The sequence below is a fragment of the Talpa occidentalis genome, unplaced genomic scaffold (assembly GCF_014898055.3).
Source record: "Talpa occidentalis isolate TD23 unplaced genomic scaffold, MPIMG_talOcc4v2.1 talOcc4.7, whole genome shotgun sequence".
In the NCBI taxonomy this organism is placed as follows: domain Eukaryota; kingdom Metazoa; phylum Chordata; class Mammalia; order Eulipotyphla; family Talpidae; genus Talpa; species Talpa occidentalis.
Genome location: NW_023605083.1, coordinates 2,625,249 through 2,651,989, shown reverse-complemented (window position 1 = coordinate 2,651,989; position 26,741 = coordinate 2,625,249). Strand labels below are relative to the sequence as shown.

The following is a 26,741-nucleotide window of genomic DNA, read 5'->3' as shown; positions in this document are numbered from 1 at the left end:
GCCCGTCCTGCAGGTTCCTCGAGCGGCCCCTGGGACGACGCCCGCTCCTCGAAGGCCTGGCCTCAGCCCGGCTGGAGGCGGACAGGTGGAGCTCCCGGCGGCGGCAGGCGGCGGTGGTGCACGCCCCCCACCCCGCGTGGGTGCTGCCCATCCCCCTGGACAGTCCCGCTGTCAACCAAGGTTCCCGAGCCCTGAGGACGTCAGGATGGCCGCAGGGGCAGCGGCCTCCTCTGCCCCCGGGAGCTTCCCCTCCAGTGGAGAAACTGAGCCAAGAGGAGGCGGGGTACTGAGCAGCTGGGACCGCACCCCTCAGCCGGCCCGTACCCCAAGTCCTGCGAATCTGTGCCCACGCGGGCTCGGTTGCAAGGTCAGTCCTTGAGACGTGGCTCATTCCTCTTCCCGCGGCTCCTGGCGCGTCTGGTGACAGCCCTTCCCGGGCCTGGGTCCCCCGGCCGGACTCCCCCGGACCCCGGCCCCAGACCCGCCAGCACTGACCGCCCCGCTCAATTATGTGTTTTGCCCGGAGCTTGTCTACAGCGTTTACAACCGGCCTCTGACTCCCACTGCCCGCTTTGTACAGAAAATAACATAAAAGCAAAAGCATTTAAAAGACCGTGGCGAGGTTTGAAAAGCGTGGTAGGAAATGTTTCCTCCATGGAACAGTCCTCGCCAGGCAGCTCTCACTCGGCGGCTGCCAGAGCTCGCGCCCACCCTGCTGGCGGCGCTGTCCCAGGGCTGGCTGCCTGCCCCTCGCCCTGCGCCCCTGGCCCACCCCGCAGGCCCGCCTCCCCTGCCCGGACTAACCTTTGTGTGACTGTAGCGACAGGAGAGCCACAGATACGGGGGTCGGTTCCCCCAACTTTCCTTGGCTGGATGCCTCAGAGTCCAGGGCACGTAACGAGGGCAGGCCAACACCCGTGACTCTGGGGTGACTGGAGCCTCTGCCTCCCCGGGGGGGCTGTGGGGACACGGTGGGGACTGGTGTGAGTGCCCACCCTGGCGCAGCACCTGCTGGCCCTCGGTGAATGTTGGGGTCCCCCTGCTCCTGCACACGGTGTCCCCGAGGGCTCTGAGCTGACTTTGGGGTCTCCCCTTCGCCACTAGGGAGCCGTGGCGTGCGGGGCTGCAGTTTCATGGTGATTCCGCCTGTTTGGGGACATTTTCTGGATGTTTCATGCACATTATTTCACATGATATTGAATGAGAAAGTAAAAGCTGGGGGATGTAAAGCAACTTTCTCGTGGCCGCAACCCCGGAGGACTAGCGCTGGGGTCCCAGACTGCAGACCCAGTCTCTGGAACAGGGGTTCCTAACGGGGACGGGGCTCCACACATTCCCTGAATTTGCCGGCAAATTCAGGAGTGAAATGTGCTCTGTTGTGTTTTTCTGGAGAAAGTTCCAAGGCTTTTGATCAAGGGTGTGATTTGGGGGTGAATCACTGTTTTTGATGATAGCAAAGGTGGACTTTGGGGTCACCCTAAGACGAGATGTACCTCCAGAGTCCCTAGCTGTTTCTCCCTGGCGCTGGGCCACTGGTTTGCACTGTGCGTGTCATCGTGAGTTAATCTGATCTCGTAGAGAAATGTGCAGAGCGAGAAGGGCTGGCAGGCGCCGGCCCCCCACCCCCGCCCCGCGCCCCCACTCACACTGCACTCAGCTGTCAGGTGCAGCCGGGCTGGGGGCTGGGGCTGCGGGAGAACCAGCTCCTCTTCCCAGGCCCACCCCTTGGAACCCCCCCTTCGCCGCCCCCCAGCCCAGGGCAGAACAGACGGCGTGAGAGAGGAGCAAATGGTGTTTGGGAAAGACGAGCGATGCAGCGCCCCGACACCCAGCCGACACCCAGCCGTGCCCCTAAGGTTGACCGGACTTCTGAGATCTTGGATCTCGAATCGGAGGGTGGGGGGAGGGAGAGGACCAGGAGGGAGAGAGTGAGGGGGTGTCGAGAAGAGCCATGGCTCGGGGTTTATTTATTGTGCTCGCTGTTGATTAAGCCCGCTCTGCAGCCGGCGCGGATGGTAAATACACAGGCTGATTCATTAGTTCCTGACCATCTGCTTCCCGGGCCCGGCCGGTGGGCCAGCGGGCCTGCAGGTTAGGGCAGCGCGGCCTTGGCAGCCCCTGTCCTCTGGCAGAACCAGCCGAGTCAGTCTTCCCGGTGACAGACAGGCCGGGTGCCCCTGCAGCCTGCGAGAGATCCCCAGTGGGGTCCTCCGGGAAGCCGGGCAGGGTGAGGGAAGGGAAGGCTGGGGGGGACTAAGAGGGACGGGGGAAAGGTGAGGGATGGGTTTCGCACAGCAGTTGGGAAGTTAATAGGAATATCAGCTCTCGATAGGCGATATATCCATATTAATCTATAATTATATTAATAACTGATGAATATGAGGACAGTAATAACTACAATCCCATGAACAGTTACTGAGGCCCAGGTCCTAAATGGAGGCTTCTCTGTCCTGCACCAGATGCGCACACTAACAACCCCATGATAGATGACAAGGGCACTCGGGTCAAAGATTGAGTCATGCAAGGAGGGCTTCCTGGAGGAGGTGCAGGGAGGAGGGCTCTGAAGTTGAGAGGAGGGAGAGGGGCTGCAGGAGCATAAGCTCAGAAGGGAGAGAGGACCAGGCAGCCAGGGAAAAGCCATGGCCTTCAGTGCTGGGCTGACAGGAGCTCCCCAGGTGGACAAGGAGGCCTGCATACCGTCACCTGGTGTCAGCGTGCTGCGGGGCTGGGTTCACAGAGGATGGCCCCAGAGAGCTTCTGGGGAAATCATCACATCATCAAAAACTCAGAGTTCAGTCCTGCCCCTCCGAGCTGAGGCAGGGATCCGTTTGCTGGGATCTGGTGGCTTAAACAACAGAAATTTATTTCCTCAGGTTCCGGAGGCTTGAAGTCCCAGGTCAAGGTTTGTTTGCTCTTTGAAGGCTGAGCCAGGCTGGCTTCTGAGGCCTCTGTCCTCGGTCACCCTTTCCTGCCTCTTCACATGGTCCTCTTCTTGTGAGGACACCAGTCAGATTGAATTCGGGATCATTTTAACTTAATCACCTTCTAGGGTCTCCATCTCCCAATACAGCACATTTTGAGATGCTGGAACCAGGACTTCAACATGCGAAGTTTGAGGAGACATAATTTAGCCCCTAACGAGGCACCAGGAGCAATAGAGGGGGCACAGGGGATTTGGGAAGAGGGTGATTGCTTTGGGGAGGGCTGGGAGGAACACCCCCAGTACAAAGCACATCTTCCTTCCTACCTCTGATGTGCAGGTGTGACTCCGGGGCACCAGCCCACCCCACCCTCCCCCACCCATAGCAAGAGCAGAATCCATTCTGCCCCCAGGTTCCAAGAGTCCTTCCCGGCGAGGTGTCTGGGGAGGGGCCTACCCCTCTGTCACCAAGACTGGTCTCTAGAGACCATCAAGTCATCTCCAGGGGACCCCTCAGCCCCTTCCCATTCAGAAGACACACAGGGTCACCCAGCTGGGGTGAGAGGAGGCTTGGACCCCTGGAGCCAGAACCAGCCCCTCTTCCTGCTGTGTTGCACGTGAGGTCAGCAGCGTTTCTGCACACCTGAGGTTGTCCAGGACAGGAATGCCACCCACTCTCAAGAAGGGCGGGGTCAGTCCTGCCTCTCCCTGGCCTCAAAACTGCCCCCCTCAATGAGGGGCTGGACTCAATGGTGTATTCCTTCCCCCTGGGTTTGTGGGTCCCAAGAATCAGCAGGGCTGAGCCAGGCGGGGTGGCTGACGGCACCACAGGGGACAGAGGACAGAGCTATTTTGGGCAAGGATTGCTTTGTGGAACCTGCCTCCATAAACTCCAGGGCCAGCTGCCCACGGGGAGGCCCGGGCAGCCTGGGGACTGTCTTCCACCGAAGGACATCAAAGCTGATGGCCTGCGTCCCTAGGGTGGCCTGGGGGTTGGTGGGAGTGCGGGGTCGGGGGTGCCGGCTCAGCCCTCGGGAGGTGCCCTCGCCCCGTGGGAGTGGAATGGCTCATTTAGAGAGACTTTAGCTCCGATCCAGCTCTTCCGTTATCTCTGAGGGCCGGAGGCCTGAAGTGCTCGCCACCAAGGGCTGCGAGGAGTCGGGCGCCGTGTGGTTCTCCGGGGCAGGTGGTCTGCTTTGGTTTTTGCTTCTTGTGTTTTAATTAGCAGACCTCGCTCTTCAGGGCAGTTTTAGGTTTACAGGGAATTGACAGAATAGAGAGTCCCCGGTCGCCACCCTTTGCTGCACGCGGCGGGGTTCCCCGTGGTGAATACTCCGCCCGGCTCCGGCGCGTCTGTCCCCGCTTGGTGGCTTGTTATTAACTCAAGTCCGCGGGGGACGTCAGGGTTCGCCCCTGGTGGCGTGCCTTCTGTGGGGCTTGACACATGTCTCGTCCCCACCCGCACAGCATCGCGCAGAGCGGGTGCGCAGCCCTGACCCCTCCCCCTGCCCCCTACCTCCAGCCTCTGAGCCCGGGAGCCACTCTGGCAGTGATGACGCCAGGCCCCTAAGGGGCGCGCGCACTGGGGACTAGACACAGGGAGCAGCTTGAACTGCCCTGGAGGGGGGCCGTCAGCCCCCTGGCCCCTGGAGCAGTGCAGGGGAGAGTGGGAGGAGTCGGCAAGGGGCAGTGTGCCCCCAGTTCCTCAGTGTTCAATCCTGGGCCTGAGGCAGGCACCAAGTCCCCGGAAAGACTTGGCACAAAGACGCGCCTCCTTTTGTGAGGGAGCGGCCCCAGCACCCCTCCAGTGTGCCCAGGGGTGAGGCGGGCGCAGGTGTTGGAGGTGTCACTGTGACATCTGCACTGGACAGGTGTGGGGGTGCTCCCGGCTCTCCCTAGTGGAGGCCTTGGGCAAGGGTTGCCGCCCTTGCAAGCCCCGGACTCTCCATCCAGAGAGAATCCCGAGAAACTCGATGACGAGGTCTGCCAGGTGCGCACGGCGCCGGGGGGCCCGCAGGTACTTGCCGACACCGACTTCCGCGCCTCTGCTTCAGCTGACATTGTTCAGGGGGCCGGGGAGGTGTCGCAGAGCAGCCGTCTCGAGCCAGGATGTGAGTAGGAGTTTTTGAGACTGAGTGGAAGGGCCCATGGGGGGAGGGGACTGGCATCCGCAAACGGCTGGGCTCGGGTGGGTCAAGACCCTGGAGACGGCTCGGAGCCAATGTGTTAGAGACTTAGGCCTTCATCCTCCACCGGCGGGGCGCTGGGGGGCCCGGGAGCGGGGCGCTGGGGGGCCCGGGAGCGGGGCGCAGCGGCTGTCCTCGAGTGTGTGTATTTCAAGTAGGAGGAGGTGTGCGTTTGCTCGGGCGGCCGTCGAGTGGAATGGCTTCTGTGCTTTGGGGACATGGGCGCCGATGACCTGCCGGAGACACCTCCCGGTGCCCGGACATTGGCGCTCAGGCTCCGCACCCCGGGCAGGGAGCCTGCCCGGGCCAGCGCTCAGGGTTCCCCACCCCCCGGCGGCCACACCCACCTGGCTCCTCTTCTCCCCCCGCAGGAGAACCCCTACTTGTGCAGCAACGAGTGTGACGCCTCCAACCCCGACCTGGCCCACCCGCCCAGACTCATGTTCGACAAGGAGGACGAGGGGCTGGTCACCTACTGGCAGAGCGTCACGTGGAGCCGCTACCCCAGCCCCCTGGAGGCCAACATCACCCTGTCATGGAACAAGAGCGTGGAGCTGACGGACGACGTGGTGGTGACCTTCGAGTACGGCCGGCCCACCGCCATGGTCCTGGAGAAGTCCCTGGACAACGGGCGCACGTGGCAGCCCTACCAGTTCTACGCCGAGGACTGCGTGGAGGCCTTCGGCATGCCCGCCCGCCGCGCCCGCGACCTGTCGTCGTCGGGCGCCCACCGGGTGCTGTGCACCGAGGAGTACTCGCGCTGGGCGGGCTCCAAGAAGGAGAAGCACGTGCGCTTCGAGGTGCGCGACCGCTTCGCCATCTTCGCTGGCCCCGACATGCGCAACATGGACAACCTCTACACGCGGCTGGAGAGCGCCAAGGGCCTCAAGGAGTTCTTCACCCTCACCGACCTGCGCATGCGGCTGCTGCGCCCGGCGCTGGGCGGCACCTACGTGCAGCGGGAGAACCTCTACAAGTACTTCTACGCCATCTCCAACATCGAGGTCATCGGCAGGTAAGGCCGCCGGGCACCAGAGGCCACCTGGTTCCTGGAGTGGCGTGTGAGATGTCACCTGGTGACCGTGTTACCTGGATCCTGGGTGTCACCTGGTACCCAGGGTGCTATCCGGATCCTGACTGTTACCTGGTAACCAGGATGATAACTGCTCCTGGGCCAATATGGGATGTCACAGGCTGTTACTCAGCACCGAGAATGTCACCTGGTTCCTGGGATGATACCTGAGGTGTTACTTGGTATCCCAGGTGTCACCTGGCTCCTGGAGTGATACAGGTTGATGCAGATGTCATGGGGTGATATAGGACATCACCTGGTGTCCAGCATATTACCTGGTTCCTGGGGTGATACCTGAGGTGTTACTTGGTACCCAAGATGTTGTCTAGATCTCGGGATGTTCCAGGACGTTCTCTGGCTCCTGGGAGGATCCTGGCGCGTGGGCTGTGACATGGTTCTCAGTGTGTTACCTGATATGTTAGCTGGTTCCTTGAACTGTCACTACTCGGGATGTTACCTGGTTCCCAGGGTGCTGTCTGACATCTGGGGTGTTACCTGATGCCCACAGCATGGCTTGGTTCCCAGGATAATACCCGGCATGTGGACATTGGACACGGGTTGTTACCTGGTTCCTGGGGTGATACCTGAGATGCCGCCCGCTACCCAGCACATCGCCTGAAGTTACACAAAGGTGCTGCAGGTGACAGCTGGGGCTGCTCAGGCACAATGCCCGGGTGTCCTCCATGCAGAGGAGGAATGGTGAGTGGTCGGCGTCCTCTGGGGCCTGGGCTGCTTCTGACCACGTGCTGGGAGGTCTGGAGTGGGGAGTGGAGCAGCGTGGACAGAACCTGGGCAACATCTGGGTGCTCAGGAGGTGCTCAGGAAGTGACCACTATATCTGGGGGTCCCCAAGAACGCCCCTAGGTTCAAAGATTTGCTGGAGAGACTCACAGAACATAGCAAAGCTGTTGTACTTGTGCTTGGTCTATTGCAATGAAAGTTACAGATTAGAATCGGCAACAGAGAAGCGAGCAGGCTCGGGGCCTGGGGAGCGCCTGCCCTCTGGCCCAGCAGGGCACACGGTGCCCACTTCCCCAGTGACCTGAGGTTCCACAAGGCAGAGTGTGCCCAGCCGGGACTTGCACAAACGTGGGTCCAGGGTTTGTCGGAGTTGATCACATGGGATGGCTGACTGCCCAGGTGGTTGGCCTTGGCCTCCAATCCCTTGACCCAGGGCTTGAGTTGAGACAGTGTGATCCGAATCCCCGCCGTGAGGCACATCTTTCACATAAACTGCCTGGTGTGCCAAGATGCCCAGGTGAACAGACTCTTACCAGGTGGGACATTGCAAGGGCTCAGAAGTGACCTCCCAGGAGCCAGTCAAGGGCCAAACTTCTCTCGGCAGAGTTGCAAGGGCTGCTTGTCCTGGACGACGCAGGTGTGGCCGCGAGGACGCTCCCGTGCTGGCCTGGGCCTCCAGGGAGAGCGTCCTTTGGAAGCTGGCTAGAAATGCATGTTCTCAGGCACCACGGCAGACCTACTGGGCCCTTGTTTGGCAAGCCCTGGGGGGCTGTGGGGCCCACTCAGGCTTGAGACTCACTGGTGTGTTGGGAGGATGGCGTCTGGAGCCGGGGTCCGATTTCCCGACTCTGCCATCCACGAGCCGTGAGGCTGTGCCTCAGTGTCCCCCTCTGAAGAAGGGGTGATAACAATCGTGCCTCTCATTGGAGTGTGGTGAGAGTTCAAGTTCAAGGGGATGAAGCACTTAGAGCTACCAGGCGCCTGGCACATGAGATGTGCTTTTAAAGTGTGGCATCAAATAGTCCGAGTAACAGAGTCAGAGACCTGGGCAGGCTGAGGGGGGACGGAGCTGAGCCCGAAGGCATAGGGGCACAGTCAGGGCCAAGAGCATGGCAGATCCCAGGGGCAGGGGCAGTGCCAGGACCCCAGGTTGTGCCACCGACTGTGGGCATCTCCAAAGCGCCCAGCTCCGGCCACTGGGGAGAAGAATTGGTGCTGCCTCACGGCGTGGCGTGTCTGCATGTGACTTCTGCACCTTGAGCAGACGCAGGGCGAGGTCGGTGCGGGCGCAGGAAATCTTCCCGATGCGGGGAAAACGGCTGCGCCGGCCGCTGGGCTCAGACGGGACTCTGGCTTTTGGCCTGTTTGTGTTGCACGCCCCCACCGCGTGTGCACCCCGGGACAGACGTTCAGAGGTGGGGTCAAGCTCAAGGCCAGCGGATGGGCGCGAGGGTCAACGATTCTGAACCCGTGGTTTCTAGCCCTCTCCCACTCAGGGCAGGACATTTATGATCAGAATGTTCTGGAACCCACCTGACAGATGACCACTGTTGTGGAAGTTGGGGGTCAAGGATCGACTCTCTGGGCGCTATTTTGTGTCCAGGTTTGGGCCGCAGGTCATCTCTGGGCCTCTGCCCTCAGGATGCAACAGTCTGGTTGGTAGAGGACGCTCCCTCCACCCTCCATCCCGCCCACCACAGCAGCTCTGGGGTGGGAACCAGGTCCCCATGCCTTCTGGGGGTTGCACCTACTTTCTGGCCTGGTTGGGAGCCCGGTCAGTGTCCCACCTTCATCCATCAGATGGCTCAGGGGCAGCCCCATATCTGGGGGGTGGAGGCTGCATGCCCAGGCTGGGAGGTGACAGTCAGGATGCATAGTACCCCTAAACCCTGGGGGGCTGGGGGTCGGCTCTCTCCTAGGAGGGACTGAGATGCGGAGGTGGGGCAGCGCCTACTCAGGGACGGGCAGGCCGGGGCCCACAGGCGCCTCATTCTTTAGCCCTTTCAAACAAAGAGCTTGTGCAGGGGCTGGAGGGCCTGGGGCTGGGTGTGTTCCAGCCCCCACACCCTTCTCTGGACCTCAGTTTCCCATCTGTAACACGAGCATAGGCGCCACCTGGACCCCAAACCTCCTGGGCCAGGTGGCAGGGAGGCCCCGGCCCAGCAGCAACCAGCTCCCCTTGGCTCCCAACCTCTGCGGCGGCGGCGTGAGCTGTGTGGTGGCGAAAGTGCGGCAATCAATTCACAGACGAAGTAAGTACTCCTCAGGCGGCTGGCAGGCAGGCGCGGCTGCTTGCCTCACGGATTCATTAGGCCTGGGTAGATGCCTCTGCGAAGGGCTGCGAGTTCCTCCTTTTATTTTTTTTATTTTTTATTTTTTTTAAAAGGAACTCTCCTGCACTGCTGGTGGGAGTGCAAACTGTTTTTTGGTTTTTTTTTTTAAGATTTCTTTATTTATTTATATAAGCGTTGGGTACAGTCAGAAGCGCGGGAGAGTGAGAGAATTCACCAGAGCCAGAGCGGGGAGCAGAGCAGGCAGAAGGACCGAAGGACACTGCTGAGGGGAGCAGCGGGTGGCAGGAGAGGTCTGCGCGCCATGTGGGACCCTCGCCGGTGGCCGGGGATCGAACCGGCGCTGCAGAGGCTGCAGGTAGCTTTCGCAGCCCAGCGCTCAACCGCTGTGCCACCAGGGGAGGCCCAGCGAGTTCCTCCTTTTAAATTCCAGGCGGGAAGACCCAGCTGGGCCAGAGGGGCAGATGGGGCAGGGCACCGGTGGACACAGGCCCGCCCAAGGGATGCCCTTGATGAGAGGCCACCCAGGGCCTCCCCCGGGGTGAGTAGCTGTCTGGGGGCCCCCCCAGGGCTCTCGGAGTCTGGGATTTCAGATTAAGCCTGTTCTGGGCTTCCCTCGGACTCTCACGGCCTGGAGTCACACGAAGCGTCCCCCAGAGCCTGCCGAGGCGCATGGCTGGGCTTCACGGAGCCTCTGCTCCAAGCTCATTTCCTGTGAGCCCTGAGCGGAGGGCTTCATGTGCGTTTTCTCTTTTGAGCTGTAGACATTCAATTCTCCAGTGGTTAGTGAACCCCCGGGCCCCACAGCTGAGGTTGCAGCCTTGAGCAAGCCAGACCTGATGCCAGCACAGGGTTTCCCCCCAGGGACAGCGCTCCACGCTGTCTCATGTGTTCAGATGAGGAAACCATACAGCTAGCTAAGCACCAGACAGCCGGGATCCAGGCTGTCCAGCGTGCCCAAGCTCAAGTCCCTCCTCTTCCCTCTCCCAGATCCAAACACCATGGCTCCTCCCACTCTGTCACGAATGTCAGCCATTTCCAGCTTCAAGGGGTTGTCGATGAGGTTTGGGAGAGGGCAGAGACATGGTTTGGGGGCAGAAAAACTGAGGAAGCCAGGCCTGGGAATGAGGAGCTGGTACAGAATAAAGGGTGAGGGAGGAGGCAGACAGGGCTGGGCAGCCCCATGGGGGTGGGAGTGGAGTGGCGGGTGGCGCGGAGGAGCCTCTGTCCCGGCCCACCTCCCCTCCCAGCCTTGCCGGTCCTGCTCTCTCTGGGTACAGAGAGAAGAGGGGTTTGCCCCGTTCCCGGAAGGTAGGAAATAGGTGGGAGCTGTTTTCTCTTCCCACACTCAGGAGAGCCCAGGGGAGGGCCAGCTTTCAACCCGGCTGCAGCCAGTCCAGGGGGACTCTGGATTTGGAGGGGAAAGAGAGCGTCCGGGCTGTGCTTGGAGCAGAGCTCTTGGTCCAGAGCACCGAGGCCCAGGCCTTGGTGTGGGGTGTGGGGTGAGGGCTGCCAAGCGGGCTGGAGAAGAGGAAAGCAACAGGGGAATTTGGACTCGGGCATCATTGGGCCGACCGGGCCCCTTGATGATTAGCTGGAGCACCTTCACCGACCGAGCCTCGGTTTCCTCATCTGACTAGGTGGTGGGCAGGGAAGGGAGATGTGGGGGCCACGCTGCCTGGGTGGGAGGCCATGCTCACCCTCCCACCAGGGATGTGGCAGAGAAAGGACATGGGTGAAGTATGCTTTTTTGAGTCAGTGGGGATTGCAAACCCCAGGGGCCCAGAGACAACATATGTGGGGAACACAGGCCAGAGAGAAAATAGGGAGGGGTGTGGTCTGTGGAAAGATGGATTGAGCAAGTCCCTGAAAGTTCAGCAAACCAAATATTGCCAGCTCTCCCGATACCGCGAAAGCAGACCCAGCAGATATCATGTGAAGATTCCTTGAGAGCCCCGTGTGGGTACGATGAAGACCCCTTCTGGGCCACTTGGGGGTTGCCCGCGTGCCCCAGGCTCCGAGGCCGTCCTGGGTTCTTGCAGCACAGTCTCTAGACTGACTGCATTCAGCAGGCCCTGCGGAGGGGTCACCCCGAACTCTAGCCCACAGCCCTGGCTTCCTGCCCCTGGGATGGAGAAGAGGGCATCATGCTATTCTCCTCCCAGGTCCTGTCCAGGGGCAGGTTCCTCTGCCCAGAAAATTCTTGGAGGCTCCAGGGAACCAGTCCCGCTGGGCCTTGGCCAGCTGGGGCTTGGAGAGGGAGTAAGCCCCCCGTTCCTGGAGGTGTGCAAGCAGAGCAGGCTGGGGTCTGTGGGAGCTGGTGGAGAAGGCCCTGTGTGTCAGGTTAGGGTCCTGGGTGCCTGTTCTGCGCAACAGCAGTAGATGTTGATGACATGAGCACACCGCGTCACCTTTGGGGGATTTGGCACCCGGCGTTGCATCCTCGCGCCCTTTTTACCAGGAGGAGTCTGAACCCCTCGGAGAGAGGGAAGCTAGAGCCTAGAGATGCCGTTGGGCCCAGAGGGGCATGTGGGGCCCCGGCCTGGCGGAGCTTCTGGCCCCCCAGATCCTGTCGGACCTGGCCGCTCATCACAGGGCTGCCGGAACCCCTGGGCCAGGGGCACCCTGCTCTTCTCCTCTCTCCACCCCGACCCAGTCTCACCCTCTTTTCTTCTTCCACAAACGTCCTGTCCCTATTGATCACCCGTAACTGGAGATGGACGGAACTCGGGACAAGAATAGAAACAGTGAGGGAGGAGATGAGCTTCGGGCCTGTGAATGTGGAGGGCAGAGGGTGTCGGGGAGGAGACGGCCTCCAGCCCCTTCTAGTCACTTCTGCATTGAAAGCCGTTCTACGGGGAGCAAGGCGAGAAGGGAGGGTGTGTTTGCCAGGGGTTCCTTGTCTCTGCCATCCCACGCCAGGTTGGGGGCAAGTGGGAGGGGTTCCTCCTTTGCCACATTAACCATCATCCCTGAGCGCCTCCTGGCCTTCACGTGCTCCCCTCCTGCCCTCCCAGGAGGACCTGTTCCCAGCTCACGGCTGAGCACACTGAGGCTTGGGGGTCAGAAAGAGATGGGTGTGCCCACGAGGGTGGCTGTGGGTTGGAGAGCAGGGATTGGGGAGAGTGTGAAGGTGCAGGGAAGGGGTCCTCACAAGTGTAGAAGGCGGGGTGTCCATGCGACTGGCAAGCCCACATCAGAGCTGACCCCCAAGCAGAGAGGCAGGTTCTGGAGGGGGTGCTGCAGGCCCGTGTTCCGGGCAGTCACTGCAGCCACAGGCAGAAGCAGCTGGTGTCCTGCAGCAGATGGTGGGTGAACAGGCTCGGTTGGTCCACACGCTGGAATATTACTCAGCCAGGAAAAGGACCCAGGCCATGGCGGGTGGACTGGAGGGCGTCATGTACCAGCCACCAAAGACCAGATGCCATTCTTCTCCCTGGAGGCCCCCAGAGCCGTCACATTCAGAGACAGATGGGGGGGGGTGCCAGCGGTGAGGGGCGGGGGCCGTGGAGACTCCGTGTGTGAAGCTGGGAAGCCCTGGAGCTGGGCTGCGACGCAGAGTGGACTGGAGGCCGCGGAACGGTAGCCTCAAGAACGCTGACGGGGTAAATGTATTGTTGCTACATGTCTCCACACTCTACAGAGAAAGGAGGGGATGGGCCCACCCTCAGCAGGAAGGGACAGGAGGGGCACCCTGGGTCTGATGGGGTCCCGAAGATTGGGGAGCCCGGCAAATGAGTTGGGGAGGCATCACCAACAGCAGTGCCTGCTGACAGTGTGGGGTGAGTGGGTGCCCCTTGGGCCAGGTGAGGGCTCCCTCGCTATGGGTCAGAGCATCGGACGATATTTTAATAATAACAAACACCTGCATGTTTTCCAGGGGCTGCCGCTGGCCCCACAGTGGGGGGCTTGAGGCGACAGGAGCGCATGGGCTGGACAGTTCTGGGGCTTGAAGCCTGGAGTCAAGTGTTGGCAAGGGAGGTGGCTCTGGGGGGCCCCTGGGTGCCTCTCCCGGCTTCTGGCAGAGGCCAGCGGCCTCCTGGCTGCCTCTGTCCGTTCGTCTCGGCGGAGGTCCCGGTCCTCTGCTCACGGGGGCGCGGCTGCGTTGGGTGCGGGCCCACCTGCTCCACCCCACCTCGTCTCAGCCTCTTCTGCGAAGACCCCGTCCCAGGGGCCGCCAAGGCCACGTGGGGCAGAAGCCAGCCAGCCGCACCCACGGGCTCCGGCGCGAGACGCTGGCGGGCGGAGACGTCACACGTCCCTTGGGCGCAGCTGGAGAGGAGTTTCCGGAGGAAACTTTCTTTTATGTTTCAAAACCTGATTTCTCATGTTGTCACACCCTCGGGGGTGCAAGCCTGTGACCTGGGATGCGTGAGTGGTTCAGGACTCCCTGTGCACGCCAAGAAAGGCGCCCCCTGGCCACGCGCCCCCCACCCCTGTCCCCTGCGTGGCTCATCTGGTGTCACCCCACTTCTGTCTTCTTGGAAGCCCCTCCCGGCCTTAGACTGGCCTCTGTCACCCGCCGCGTTCCCGAGCCTCGTCTGCGGTTGCTGGCGACTGGGTCCCTTTCCTCGGTGGCGTCTCCGTCTTCGTGAGGTGTGAAGGCCTCTCCGCCTGCTCTGGCCCGCGGGGCCCCATGTCCGTGTACATTTTGGCCAGTGAGGCTCGTGAGGCCCCAGGCAGGGCCGCGTAGTTACAATGTTTTTTCTTGCCTGGGGATTTTCACCCCCGCGGGGATCCCAGGGACCGCAGCTCATTCCGCGACCCCCCGGCACTTACTGAGCCTGTGGCTGGAAGTTGGCGCCTCGTGACCCACCCCCATCACCCATTTCACCCACTTCACCCACCCCGGCCTCTGCCAGCCTCCAGCTTGTTCCCGGAAACTGAGCTCGGCGCCTTGTGTGCCAGGTCACCCCTAGAAGCGGGACCCGCGGCGTCTGTCCTTCCCGGGCTCCCTTCGCAGACGTGCTGCCCCCCAGAGCCATCGCGCTGTTACCCGCGAAGGTTCGTTCCCTCCGTCGGCTCAGTTGTGCCCCGGGGCATGGGGCATTGAGGTCTGCAGCGCCCTCCTGCCCTGGAGCGGGGCTGTGCCCCGGGCGCCTGCAGCTCCCCCTCGGCGTGTGCACAGCCGTCCCGTGGCCTCACCACGGACTCGAGGCGTCGCCTGGTCCCGTGCCCGCGCTGACGCCGTGGCTTCTCCGGGCACCCGCGCCAGAGCCCGGGCCTTTCCTGGGCTGTCGCCGGCAGCGTGGCCCTGAACACGGGGCGCAGGTGTCTTTTCGAATCAGTGTTTTCCTTCTCTGCAGAGAAACACCTGAAGCGGCCCCCGTGAAAGTCCTACTTTTACTTTTTAAGGAATCTCGACTTTCCCGTCACAGAGCTGGGACTTTTCCATGTTCTCCGCGTCGTCGCCCACGCCTGCTCGTCCTCCCGGGCCCGCCTCGCGCTGGGGCGTGCGCCGCTGTGCTCGCGTGGGCCCCCCACCCCCGCTCACCCCCTGAAGGGTGTGGCCATTGCTTCGGGGACGCGGGTCAAGGGTATCGGCCGCGCGTGGGGTGCCGGCCGTGACAGGCGTGCGTGTGACTCCAGAAGAAGCTGCGGAGCGTCTCTGGGGATTGGCCATCCCAGGGCAGAGCGGGGGTTCTACTTTGGACCCGTTGTTGTGAGCCCCCCAGAACATGGGGACGTGCATGTCTGGAGTGCGGGCGAGACTAGGGGCTCATGAGACCACAGAGAAGTGGGGGGACAGGGTTGCCCTGGGTCCGGACGGAGCTCTGGGAAGCGGCTGGCGAAGACAGGACACTGGGAGTGGGGAGCCAGTGGGGGAGAAAGTCCCCAAGGCTCGGGCCCCAAAGCCAAGGGAGGGGCGCACCAGAGAGAGTGGGCACCCACACTGGGGTAGCGGTGGGGGGGAAGCCCCTGGGGGGGTTCCAGGGTGAAAAGGAGCACATAGAAAAGGCTTTGGGGACATTTGCCTCTGAAAGGCAGTGGGGAAATGGGAGTGAGCTGGGGGGAGTGGGGGGCACGCACAGCTGGTGTTCCGGTGGTGGGGCTTGGGGGACAGCATCTGGGGTTCCGATGGGAATAAGCCCAGGCGGAAGGCACCCAGAGCTCAGGGGAGGAGGCGAGGGCAGCGGGAGAGAGAGCTGGTGCAGCTGGCAGGTTCACGACCAGTTCAGAACCCCCACTTCTTCCCAGTGCTTCCAGTGACCCCAGACCCGTCCGTGCCACCACGGGGACTCACCCCCCCCGCTCCCGCAGGCCCTCTGGGATGAGCCCAGCGCCAGGGTGTCCGGAGACGCTCCTGCTTGGGTCCTGCCCTTCTCGTCTGCTGGTGCGCGGCCGGGGGGCATCTCTCCCGTCTCCTGGCCTCAGGTCCCCCAGCTGCGAATCGGGGTGAGGATGGCCTGGGAGTTTGCTGCCCAGCGTGCGTAGAGGCTGGAGGAATGGGGGCCCTTGTGTTTTGTAGGGAGTTGGTATTTAATCACCTGAGCCCGAACCCCATTTCTACAGGTGAGTCTCTCCCTTGGGGGACCCTCTCCAGCCAAATGGAACCTCCAAATCACCTCCTCCACCCCCACCCCGCCCCCGTCATCGGCAGGTGCGCGGGAGAGAGGCCGTTGTACGCTGGCTTTGGCCGGGGAGGGTGTCTGCTGCCAACAGCAGGGGGGAGCACAGCCTGGCGCCCCGACGGCCAGCGCCCCCACGGCCCGCGCCCTGGATGCTGCCTCCGGCGTTACAGCGGGTAATGGGATTTATCAATAGACTGAAGAAGGCGATGTCCGTTAAAGCACTTAATAAAAAAGGACTTCGCACAGAAGCCCAAATTTGATTTGGCCAATGAACTCAATTGCTGGTCTGATTCCTTCCAGAAGGAGCACCGGGCGCCATTTATCCACATTACCCCGGGGGAGCCGCGAGCCGCTCACGCTGCCCTCCCGGCGCGGGCCTCGGCAGGTGGCCTTTTGACCCAGAGGGTTCAGGTTCTCCTGCGCCCGCGCCTCATCCCTGCATGGCCCGACCCTGCCCTCACCCCCTTCACCAGGCCCCCCACGGGGCCCTGCGGTCACTGGGCCCCTCACTACAGCCCACCTCTCTGGGTTCCCCCCACCTCTGCTCTCTTTTCTCACTGCTGCCCCCTCCCCAACCTGCTTGGCCCCTGCCAAGGTCAGGGCCCCTCCCTTTGTCCCCCCAAAGATGATCAAAGACCCCCAGGTCATGCACCCCATCACAACTTGGCTTGGGCCTGGAGGTGCCCGGGAGAATGACCCCGGGGGAAAGGAACCTGGGCAGGGGCGCGGCCAGCACCCACCCTGAGGCCCCGCGGGGGGCCAGGCCACCTGCCAGAGTGGGGGGACACCCTCCCCCCGTGAGCCCCCGGCCCCCACCACATCCTTGCAGTCATGCCCCAGCCTAGGAGCGGGGTGTCCTCCCCGAGGTCGCTCGCGGCAGACAGTCCCCTCCGCAGGCCGGCAGAGGCCTGAGGTGAGCTCCCCTGCCGGGCACAGCCCTTGGAGCGGGTTCCCCACTTGCAGGCGAAGGGCCCTGGCGCACAGGCAGGCTCCGTGGGCACAGCCCCGTGTCCCCTCCCCGGCCTGGGCGGCAGGAGCCGCAGCCACTTGGCCCAGGGCACACCTGACCGGCAGGTGCGGGAGGTGCCAGGCAGGGGCTGTCCCCCAGGTCTCTGCCATGCTGGCGGGGTGCCCTGCTCCCAGCACCTCGCACACACCCAGACTCCGCCTCCTCCCGCGCCTCCCCCAGCCCGGGTGACATCACCTCCGGCAGCCCTGACCCACATTCCTCCCGCCTGCCTGGGCCCGGCTCCAAGCGCAGCTCGCGCGCGCCCAAGGAGGGAAGGCCGGGCTCACGATTCTCGCGCTCCGGTGCCAGGCCCAGATCCAGATGGCAGCTCCCGCGGCAGCTCCGCACAGCCCAGCCCTGTGGGGCAGGGCACGCTCCACCGGGCCCGGGGCCGCTGTCCTGCTGGCGCTGCGGTGTCCCAGGCGGGCGGGCCCCGGTGGGCGGGTGGCTGCTTCCACCTGCAGCAGAACCCCCCGCCCCCCCAGAACTTGACCTTCTGGGACAGCCTCCCCCGGAGGTGGGTCCCGGCACAGCCTCTAACTGTGGGGTGCCTGGGGCTCCCTGGGGTCTCAGCGAGCAGACGGAAAGGGAGAACTTGTCTGCGAAGGCGGGGGTGGGGGCAGCTTCCAGGCACCGAGGTGGTGGGTGCTCCGGGCCCAGCCCGGGGGGCAGCCGGGGGGCAGGTGGGGCTGCCAGAGACGGCGCGGGAGCCCAGCTAAAGCAGGGTTTCGGAGGGACTCAAAATGGACGGGGGCCTGTCCCCCTTTGGGGGCCCCGGGGGCCTGGGGGGCCGGTCAGTCCTGTACGGTTTGGGAGCTGCTGGGAGAGGTTTGAGGGCAGCGTTTGCAGAACCAGGCGTGTCCCGGGGCCGGGCTGCTGGGGCTGCCGGGCAAGGTCTCTCTGTGTTGCCAGGGCCTGCCCGCGCCCACCTCTGTCACCCGCCGCCATTAGCAAGGGCAGGAAGAGTAACAGCTGGCATTTGGGCGGCCCAGTGCGGGGTGAGGCGCCAGAGGGAGGGTGTGTGGCCTGTGCCCAGGTCATCCCCCTGCAGCGCTGCCCCTCGGGCAGTTTCCCAGACCCGGGGCCTTGGGCCTGTGGGCTGCTCCCCTGCCGCCGCGTCGGCCCAGCCTGCCTGACCGTGACCCTGACTGGCCTTTAACTGAGCAACTGCCCCGTGCGGATGCTGGCCGAGAGCCCCGTGTCCCTCTCCCTCCTCCCTGTGCTCCTCCCTCCTCCCTGTGCTCCTCCCTCCTCCCTGTGCCCCTCCTCCTCCCCGTGCTCCATCCCTCCTCCCTGTGCCCCTCCCTCCTCCCTGTGCTCCTCCCTCCTCCCTGTGCTCCTCCCTCCTCCCTGTGCCCCTCCCTCCTCCCTGTGCCCCTCCCTCCTCCCCGTGCTCCATCCCTCCTCCCTGTGCCCCTCCCTCCTCCCTGTGCTCCTCCCTCCTCCCTGTGCTCCTCCCTCCTCCCTGTGCTCCTCCCTCCTCCCTGTGCCCCTCCCTCCTCCCCGTGCTCCATCCCTCCTCCCTGTGCCCCTCCCTCCTCCCTGTGCCCCTCCCTCCTCCCTGGGCGCTGCAGTGTATCAGCGCTGACCGGCAGGCGGCCTGCACAACTGCAGACGGAAGGTCTGAGACCAGAGAAGTGACTTGCTGGAGGCCGCCCCATGCAGCGGCCCTGGGCCAGCGTCGGGCGGCCGGCCCTGCCCCGTGGCCCTCTCGACTCTCCCTCCCACTCTCCCTCCTACTCTCCCTCCGACTCTCCCTCCGTCTCCCCCCCCCCGCCCCCTCCCGCCTTTCTCTGCCCCTGTGTCCGCCTCCCGCCTCTCCCTCTCCCTGCCACTCCCGCCGCTGCCCCTCGGTTCATTACTAAATAGTGTTTCCTGACGGATGAGCCAGAAAGGGCTGTGTGGTGGGGTCAGGTGGCTCAGGTGGTGGTTTTGGGGGAGACCGATGGCTCTTGGGGGTCATACTCAGAAAGCAGTTCCGTGGGGAACTGGCCCAGGGGTGCGGGGAAATGTCTGGGCAGGAGGCGCAGCCCGGCCGGGGGTGGGGTGGGGGGGGCTGTGCTGGGCGGGCGGGCGGGTCGGGGCTTCTTCCTCCTGCGTCTGCGTTGCCTGCCCAGGCCGGGCTCCCAAGGCAGGGCCCTGGGCGGTGACTCTCCTTGTCTGTGGAGAGGAGCTGAACTCTGCCCCCCTGAGATTCCTGAGGAGTTGGCGCCTCCATTCCAGAAACCTCCTCGCAGGACCCCTCTGTCCAGAGGCCCCAGGTGTGCCGGAAGTGAGGAAACCCGCGGAAGCCAAGTATGCCCGCGCACAGGCGCCCGCGCAGGCCTGTCTGGATACATCGGCCAAAACCCCTGGGGATCCCCCCCACCCGAGAGCTGCGGCTGGTGGGGCTCTGGGAGGCCCCCCTGGCCTTGCAGACGGCTGCCTCCTCCTGCTGAGCTCCCCCCCACCGGCCCCCGCAGGCGGCCTGTGCTCTTCCTCTTCTTGCAGCGGGGGCTCCACCCTTAGGGCCTTGCTAAACCTGAATGACCCTCCCCAGGGCTCCATCTTCAGTCACTTTGGGGGGATGCCAGTGCTCCACTTCTTCAGTCAAGAATTGGGGGGATGCCAGTGCTCCACCCACTGTGGTATCCAAATCGGTTCTTGGGTTGGGGGTCGGGTGTGTTGGGGGTGATGGCAGCACCAGCTTTGTGGCTGTGAGCAGGGCACATCCGGGGTGCCCAGTAAGGCCTCACCCCTACGACCAACGTGCCCCCCTGACAACCTTGCTAGCTCCGGAGCACGGAGCACTTGCATCTCCCCACCAACCAGCGGAGACATTCGGGAAGGAAGGCCGCCCCACAATTCTGAGACCAGCGGGCAGGGGAGCACGTGAGGTCCCAGGGCTGCTGGAAACTGGGGGGCGGGGGCGTCCATGCCCAGAAGGTGGCCCCACAGCAGAGTTTCAGTGGAGGGACACAGACGAGGGGCAGCTAGAGCCCAGATGGAGGGTCCGGCCCAAGGGGCGTGCGGAGGGAGACGCGGGGGCCACATATCCGTCGTGTGGACGAGCAGAGGCGGAGGGAGCCCCGAGCCAGCTCAGCCGGTGGGGCAGCATGATGGAGGCCGTGGGGGGCCGTGGCCCGACGTGGAGACCAGGGGAGCGTGACCGGTGACTGGTGCCGCCACCCCTGGCCGGGTGCTGTCCTGTGGCTGGAGGGGCTGAAGCTCCCGGCCGTTCCCCCTCCCTGCCGGGCTCTCCTCTCTCGTCCCCCAGACAGACCGTCCCCCAAGAAGCCACCCCGGGTGGCTGTGAGCCCCAGGGCATCCTGGGGGCCCCGCCACCCCACTGAGGGCGTTCAGTCACCCACAGAATAAAATCCTGCCTGTGCCCCACCCTGAGCTGGTCTCAGACCCCCTGGCTGAGCAAATCTTCGCCACAGCACCTCCCCCATCCTGCTCTGACGTCCTTCCAGAACGTTCTCCCCGTTCTGCCTGACTCTTGATTCTGCTCAGGTCTTACTTTAAGGCCGTCCTTTCTGGGCACCTGTCCTGCCCCGGAGCCCTGTGCTCGATAGCCCGGCTCCTGTCCCGCGGGCCTGCACGGCTGCCTTGCTTAACCCGAGTCCCGTCAGGGCGCAGCCCGCGCGGGGTGCGATGACACAGCTGCAGACCCCGCAGCGGGCACGTGGCCACCCAGGCGCCCGGGGTGTGCTCGGCGTCGCCCCCCGGCCACTGCAGGCCTCCATGCTGAACCCACGGTCTTTATCTCAGAGCAGCCCCGGGTTTGCAGGCGCTGAGCAGTGGTTTCCCCGCACGGTCCGGTGTGGACAGTCTGCCTCCCTGTGGCGCGTGCGTTCCCGGCAACGAGCAGCGCCGCCCGCGATGGGTACAAACTCCAAGTCCGCAGCTGGCGGGGGTCTGCTCCCGGCGTCCTGCCTTCGGTGGGTTTTGACGAAGGATTAAGTCTTGTGTCGTGACAGTGTCTCGCGCAGTCATTCCACTGCCCTGGAAATCCCCCTGCCCCCCTCGTCGTCCCTAGCCCTGCCCCGTGCCCTCCAGTCACCCCGAACCCTCCCCCCATTGCTGATTTTGCAGTCGTCTCCCTGCTAGCACCCCTACTCCGCGGAGCGGGGACCCCTCTGGGCTGCTGACCGGACACACCCGCTGTTCCCGGCTCGGAGCCTGGCGCGTAACAGATGCCCTATAAATATTTCTCTCTGCTTATCTTCATAAAAATAGGATTCTACTAAAGATGTTATTCTGCAATTTGCTTTCTACAAATATTGACAATCCACCTTGGAAACCTGCCCGTGTGGCGGGGGGGGGGGTGCTCTGTCTCTCTCGAACTTATGACGGCGGAGCCCCACCACCACCGGGGAGGCGGGGAGAGGCCTGCCCGGCTCCTCGCTGCGCCCGGCCCCTCGGTTTCCTCTGCCCCTCTGGCCGGCTCTCCCGCTCCGTGTTGTTGGGAAGCGAGTCCCCGCCAGCACCTCCTTTTATCTGCCAGTGTGTCCGTGTGTTTCTCTGAAAGAGAAGGCCTTTGAGAGCGTGGCCGCGGGGCTGGGCCCCGTCAGCAGTCACTGGGCGCCGTGGGCGGCGGCGCGGCGAGCGGGTGGCCGGGGCGGCGCAGCTCCGCTGGGGGCACGGGAGGTGGTTGGACTCAGGACCCAGGGGGGTTCCACGTCTCCCCGAGCTTTCTCCTGATCTCGGCCACCCTTATCCATCTCTGCCCCTTGCAACTCTTCTGGAGCCTTCCTGGGGTGCGGTGCGGCTGGCCAGACGCCTCTCTGGCCTCCGCGGGTCCGCCGAGCGTGGCGGGCCCGGTGGCCGCATCAGACGCAAGCACGTCGTTTTGACGGGACGGCTGCCGGCCCCGGGGGCGCTGCGCCCCGCTCTCCCGCTGTGAGGCTCTAGGCTGGCCACGAGCAGCCAGGAGCCCCCGTCCTCCAGCCCGGGCTGCTCCCCGCCGGCTCCTCCCTCTCCCGACTCCCTGGAACGCGCCTGTGGAAAGAACGGCCCTCGCGGGGCCGGCGACACGGGGGTGCTGCTTACACAGGACGGGCAGGACAAACGCTGGGTTCTTTCCCTTTATTTACCAGTTTCCAGAATAATGAGTCGCTTATAAATATTGCAGGGGATGCATGAATAATGCACGTGCGGGTGAGCAGAGAGGGACTTGGGCGTCGGGGGGCCCTGGCTGCTCTCAAGGGCGGGGCCACCCCAGGGCTCCACCAGGAGGGACTGGTGAGCGGCTCCTGTCACCCGCCTGGCTCGGGAGCCACATTAGCCGGGCACCCCCCGGGGGGTGAGAGCGTCTCAACACCCCACGTGGAGACGCAGGAGCCCCCGAAGCCGCCACCCAAGTGGGAGTGCGTGGTGAGCAGGGGACCTGCAGGGGCCCTTCCAGGCGGCTCCCCCAGGCCCCCCGGGGGCCCTCGCTCCCCCAGGCGCCCGGCCCGGGAGCTCCTGACCTCTCCGCCCCTGTGTCCCCAGGTGCAAGTGCAACCTGCACGCCAACCTGTGCGCGGTGCGCGAGGGCAGCCTGCAGTGCGAGTGCGAGCACAACACCACCGGGCCCGACTGCGGCAAGTGCAAGAAGAACTTCCGCACCCGCTCCTGGAGGGCCGGCTCCTACCTGCCGCTGCCCCACGGCTCTCCCAACGCCTGTACGTACCGCGCGCCCGGCCCCGCAGAGCCCGCACAGACGCACCCGTGGGCACGCCGCGCGGCACCTCCGGGGCGGCTCCCGCGCCGACCTTGCAGCGAGACCCTCTGGCCACCCCACGGCCCGCGAAACCCGGGCCGCCCTGCCCTGGCGCCCTGGCTGGGCCGGCTGAGCCGCAGGCCGTCTTTCACCCCCCCCACACCCCCACACCCCCGTTGGCCCCAGGCTAGGGGAAGACCCCGAAGGCGGTGGGGGGCGCTGGCCGAGACCCCACAGCCCGGGCGGGCTGAGTAGCAGCTCCATCCTCAGCAGAAGCCTTTCTGGGGCCTCTCCAACCCGCGCGGAGCCAGGTGCGGGGGGCCACCCCTACCCCAGCAGCCCTGGAGCTGGGGCCCCCCGGCCCTCTGCCGTCAAGAGCCCTGGAAGCTCTGCCGTGCGCCCATGGACACCCCTTGGGGCGCCCCCGAGGAGCAGTGGAGAAGGGCCTGGGCCGGCCCTTGGCTGCCCTCCTAGAGACTCGGCTGGCATCGCCCGGCCTTTGCCCCTCACTTGCCCTCAGGCACGGGGCCTGGGGAAGGGGGCGGGAGGGTTACCGGGCCCGGCCCGAGGAGCAGGCCTCCAGGAACGGTGAGCTGGGGGCTCCAGGCCGGTGGGTGGCGGCTTCCAGAGCCAGGCCTGGGCTCCTGCACCTGCCCCCTGCCCCGCGACCCCAGGCGGGCAGGAGCCCCGCATCCGCCACCACTGAAAGATTCATGTGACTCCAGGCCCTCGGGGCTGAAGGCCGCGCCGCAGCCGCGACAGGCCGGTCGGGGCCGTGACAGGCCTTTGAAGGGGAGACTCCCCACGCTCTGCCCTCAGAGCACGCAGAGCCCAGTGCTGACAACCGCCCTCCTGCCCGCCGTGCCAGCTGCCCCCGCTCTGGGCGGGATGTGGCCTCGCGAACCTTTTTTGGGGCCTCTCACCTCCCCGTCTGCTGTGCAGTGGCCTCCCCTCGTCCGCGCTGCCAGCCTCCCCTGCACCCCCCCCCGGTCCCCTTCCTGGCGCCCCTCGGTCCTCGCAGTGCCCAGGGCTCCACCAGAAGGACCCTCCAAGGGCCGCAGACAGACTTACCTCAGCTCGCACCGTGGCGCCCCAGGCTGGACCCCTCCGTGTCACCAGCAGGGACAGACGGGCCGGGCCTCCTCGGCTCCACCCCTTCTCCCTCAGGGCTCCAAAGCTCCCTAGTTTCGGGGAGGCCCTGGCACTGCCCCCCGCCCCAGCCTCCCTGGGAATTGTCCGCGTGGCTCCAGGTCCCCAGAAGGAGGGTTTCCCCCGATTCCCAGGAGCGGGGTGAGGCTGGAGGGTCCTCAGCCTAAAGCTTCTCATCTGGGGTCCCCACCTCCTCAGGGATAAACGGGAGGAAATGACTCCAAGACATGACTGAAGCAGGCCCCAGGCCGACGCCACCCCCCCTTCCTCGAGCCCCCCTCTCAGCGAGCCGCTGGGACGACCCCCTCCCCCACAGGAAGGACCCCAGAGCCCCAGATGGAATGCATGTGTGCAGCCCCAGGGGGTGTTGGGTTCCCGTCAGGGTGCCCAGGGGAGTCACAACCCTCACATCCAGGGCCAGCAGTGAAAATGAAATGGGGTGACCAAGCTCCCGCACAGCAAGCTCGGGCCCGTGACCACTGAGGTCAGGGGTGCACCCAGCACGCGCCCCCGTCCCGTGCAGGCGGGGGGGACAGGCTCGTGACCCCGCTTCTCTCCCTGCAGGTGCTGCTGCGGGCTCGGTGGGCAGTAAGTAGACACCACCTGGAGAGAAAGCGGGGACCTCCCTGCTCGTGCTGGCCCCCCTGCTTCCGCGCCCTCACCCCGCCTTCCGTCACCTCCTGTGGCCCGAGCCCCGCACCCTCGAGCTCCCCCAGTGCTGCTTTGGAAAGTAGGGGGAGCCACCCGTGGGCCCCTCACCCTGGGCCAACTCCCCCCTCCTCCCGCCACCGCATCTGGGGAAAAAGTCCCGCCTGCAGGAGAGCATGGGGGCCTCGCCCCCAACCAGGGCAGAGTCTCCCCGGCCGGGGCTCGGCTCCCGCGGGCAGCCCTGTCACTTGCTGCCCGGGCGGGCCGGGGAGTCTGGGCCAGGCTGGGGGCGGCCAGCAGGGATCCAGGTGGGTCCGGAGCAGCCTAGAGCAGGTCAGAGGTGGAGGAGGGTCGGGCGAGGGCGGGGCCCTGGCAGCAGCAGGCCCCCTGGCAGCAGCAGGCCCCCCTGGCAGCAGCAGGCCCCCCTGGCAGAGCAGGCCCAGCGAAGCAGGAGGCTTGTGGCGTCGCGGTTCAGCCCCTCCCCCAAGTCGGGCAGCGCCATCTGCTCTCAGGTCAGCAGGGAAGGACTTGCCGGCATCAGACGCCAGCTGGTGAAGCCCCCACTCTCAGAAACGCTTCGGGGCACCCCTCCACCAGGGCTCCTGGGAGCCACACCCCGCCCCACACCGCGAGCTGCTGGGGTCCCGGAGGGCGGAGAGGGTGCCTGCAGGAGCCGGGTCCCGCAGGGGCGGCTGGCCCACTTGGTAGGGTCCTAAGTCGCTTCTCTTTGTGGCCCCGGCCCCCCTCACGCCCTCCCTCTCACCCCCCATGACCCCCCACTCCTCTTGTCTCTGGACAAGGCATTGCATGTTCCGGAAAGATCCAGTCCCCAAAGTCCCCGTGACCACCCCACTCCTCCTGCCCCCTCCACACCCGCCGCATGGGCCTCCGTGGACCCAGCACCCCACAGCCCGCAGCGGGGTGCCCAGGTGCAGCCCCAGCTGCCCCGCCTCTGCCGTGCCCCACCAGGTCTGGCCTCTGTTGGTGATGTGGGGGGTCAGGCGGAGCAGCGTCAGCAGAGAAGGCAAGCTCCTCCAGTCGGCGCGGCCAGGGTTTAGAACATGCTGGCATTTGGGGGCGACTGGGGCCAGGCCCTCTCCTGGCGGCCTTTGGGTGGGGGGCTCAGCCCGCCCAAGTCAGGGTGAGTTCCGTGGGAAGTCTCCGCCTTCCTCGCCATCTTGCTTAATTCTTGGGGCACCCAGGCTGGCTCTCCCCACCATTTCCCTCTGCCTTCCTCCTCCTTGTCCCCGGAGGCCTGGGCAGGCGTGGGGGGCTGGCCGGGAGGCTGGGGGGCTTCAGGGCGGGACCCTCCGGAACTGTGCTGCCCCCACCGAGCCCAGGACAGCCACAAACAAGGGTGGGAGGCCGGACGCGCGGTCCCGTCTCGTCTCCACGACCCACAGTTTCTTCACGTGGGCTCCATGCGCCTCCTCCACCATCCACCTTCGAGCTGCTTCCGATGCGGTGCTGGGGGTGGGGGGGGCCTCCAAGCTGGGCGTTAAGGAGCCAGAGGCCTTGACAGTAGATATGAGGTAAGTGGAACCCCTAGGGCCCCCAGGACCCCAGTGAGGAAGGGGCACCCCTCCCTCAGGCTGGACTAGCAGACGTTCCTCGAGGGCATGGTCAGGTTTGTATCCTGGCCCCGGCCAGGCCGGGGTGCTGAGGGGAACAGGGTTCTGGCGTGACAGCCAATGACCAGGACAGCCCCCCCAGGGGCCACAGCTCCCCTTAACCACTGAAGCCTCTGCTGGGCCCTTATACCTGAACCCCCCACCACTGACAGCGGGCAGTGGGGGGCTTCCAGGCTCGCCCCCCCACTTGGGGTTAGGCCCACAGGTGAGCCTGCTGGAGCGGCTGATTTTATGGCCGGGTTGTTCCACCCGGATAAAGCTGTTGGGAAAGAAAAAAGGAAGAAGCAGCTGCTTAAAGTAACAGCCTGGAAGGCCTCGCAGCCCTGGAACTGGGAACTCACCTGTGCAGCTCCGGGGCTCCGCCCTGAAGCTGGGGGGCTGCACTCGGCTCCCCAACTCCCATGGAACAGACGGCCTCCATCTGCTCTTGGCTCCCAGCAGGCCACCGCGAATGTTCTCCCCGCACACCCGCAGGTGTCTCAGGGGAGCCCAGCGGGACTCTCCCGCCCCACCCGGCCCAGAAAGGTCTTGCGTCTCCCCAGGCGCCTCCTAAGGAGGCCAGCCGGGCCCATGCACAGGGCACATGTCCTCCCGCAGCCAAAGGCAGGGGTGCCCGGGGGTAACGTCTGCCCCAGGCCAGGAAGCCTCTCCCAGCACACTCCCCGCTCCCCCAGGACGGTGGGAGAGAAGGCTCCAGAACGGAGTGCCTTCCGGGCAGGCTTTACTGCAGCTCTAATGAAGCCCTTGCCAATCCGGCCGGCCGCCCTCCTCACTGAGCACCTTATTAGTGTCAACGTGAGCGCAGAGGCCTGGCTCCCAGCTGGGCCCGCCTCCCG

The 26,741-nt window shown here is 64.8% G+C and overlaps 1 protein-coding gene across 3 annotated transcripts in view; it reads left to right on the top strand.

Moving 5' to 3' along the window:
- The window catches only part of NTNG2 (netrin G2), a 49,290-nt gene that overhangs the window by 16,658 nt on the left and 5,891 nt on the right, over positions 1-26,741 (top strand). For all 3 annotated transcript variants that reach the window (XM_037492934.1, XM_037492935.2, XM_037492933.2), the window contains exons 2-4: positions 5,478-6,121; positions 22,267-22,439; positions 24,191-24,214. In XM_037492934.1, coding sequence (XP_037348831.1) covers positions 5,478-6,121; positions 22,267-22,439; positions 24,191-24,214 — 841 coding nt within the window. The remainder of the gene's footprint in view (positions 1-5,477; positions 6,122-22,266; positions 22,440-24,190; positions 24,215-26,741) is intronic.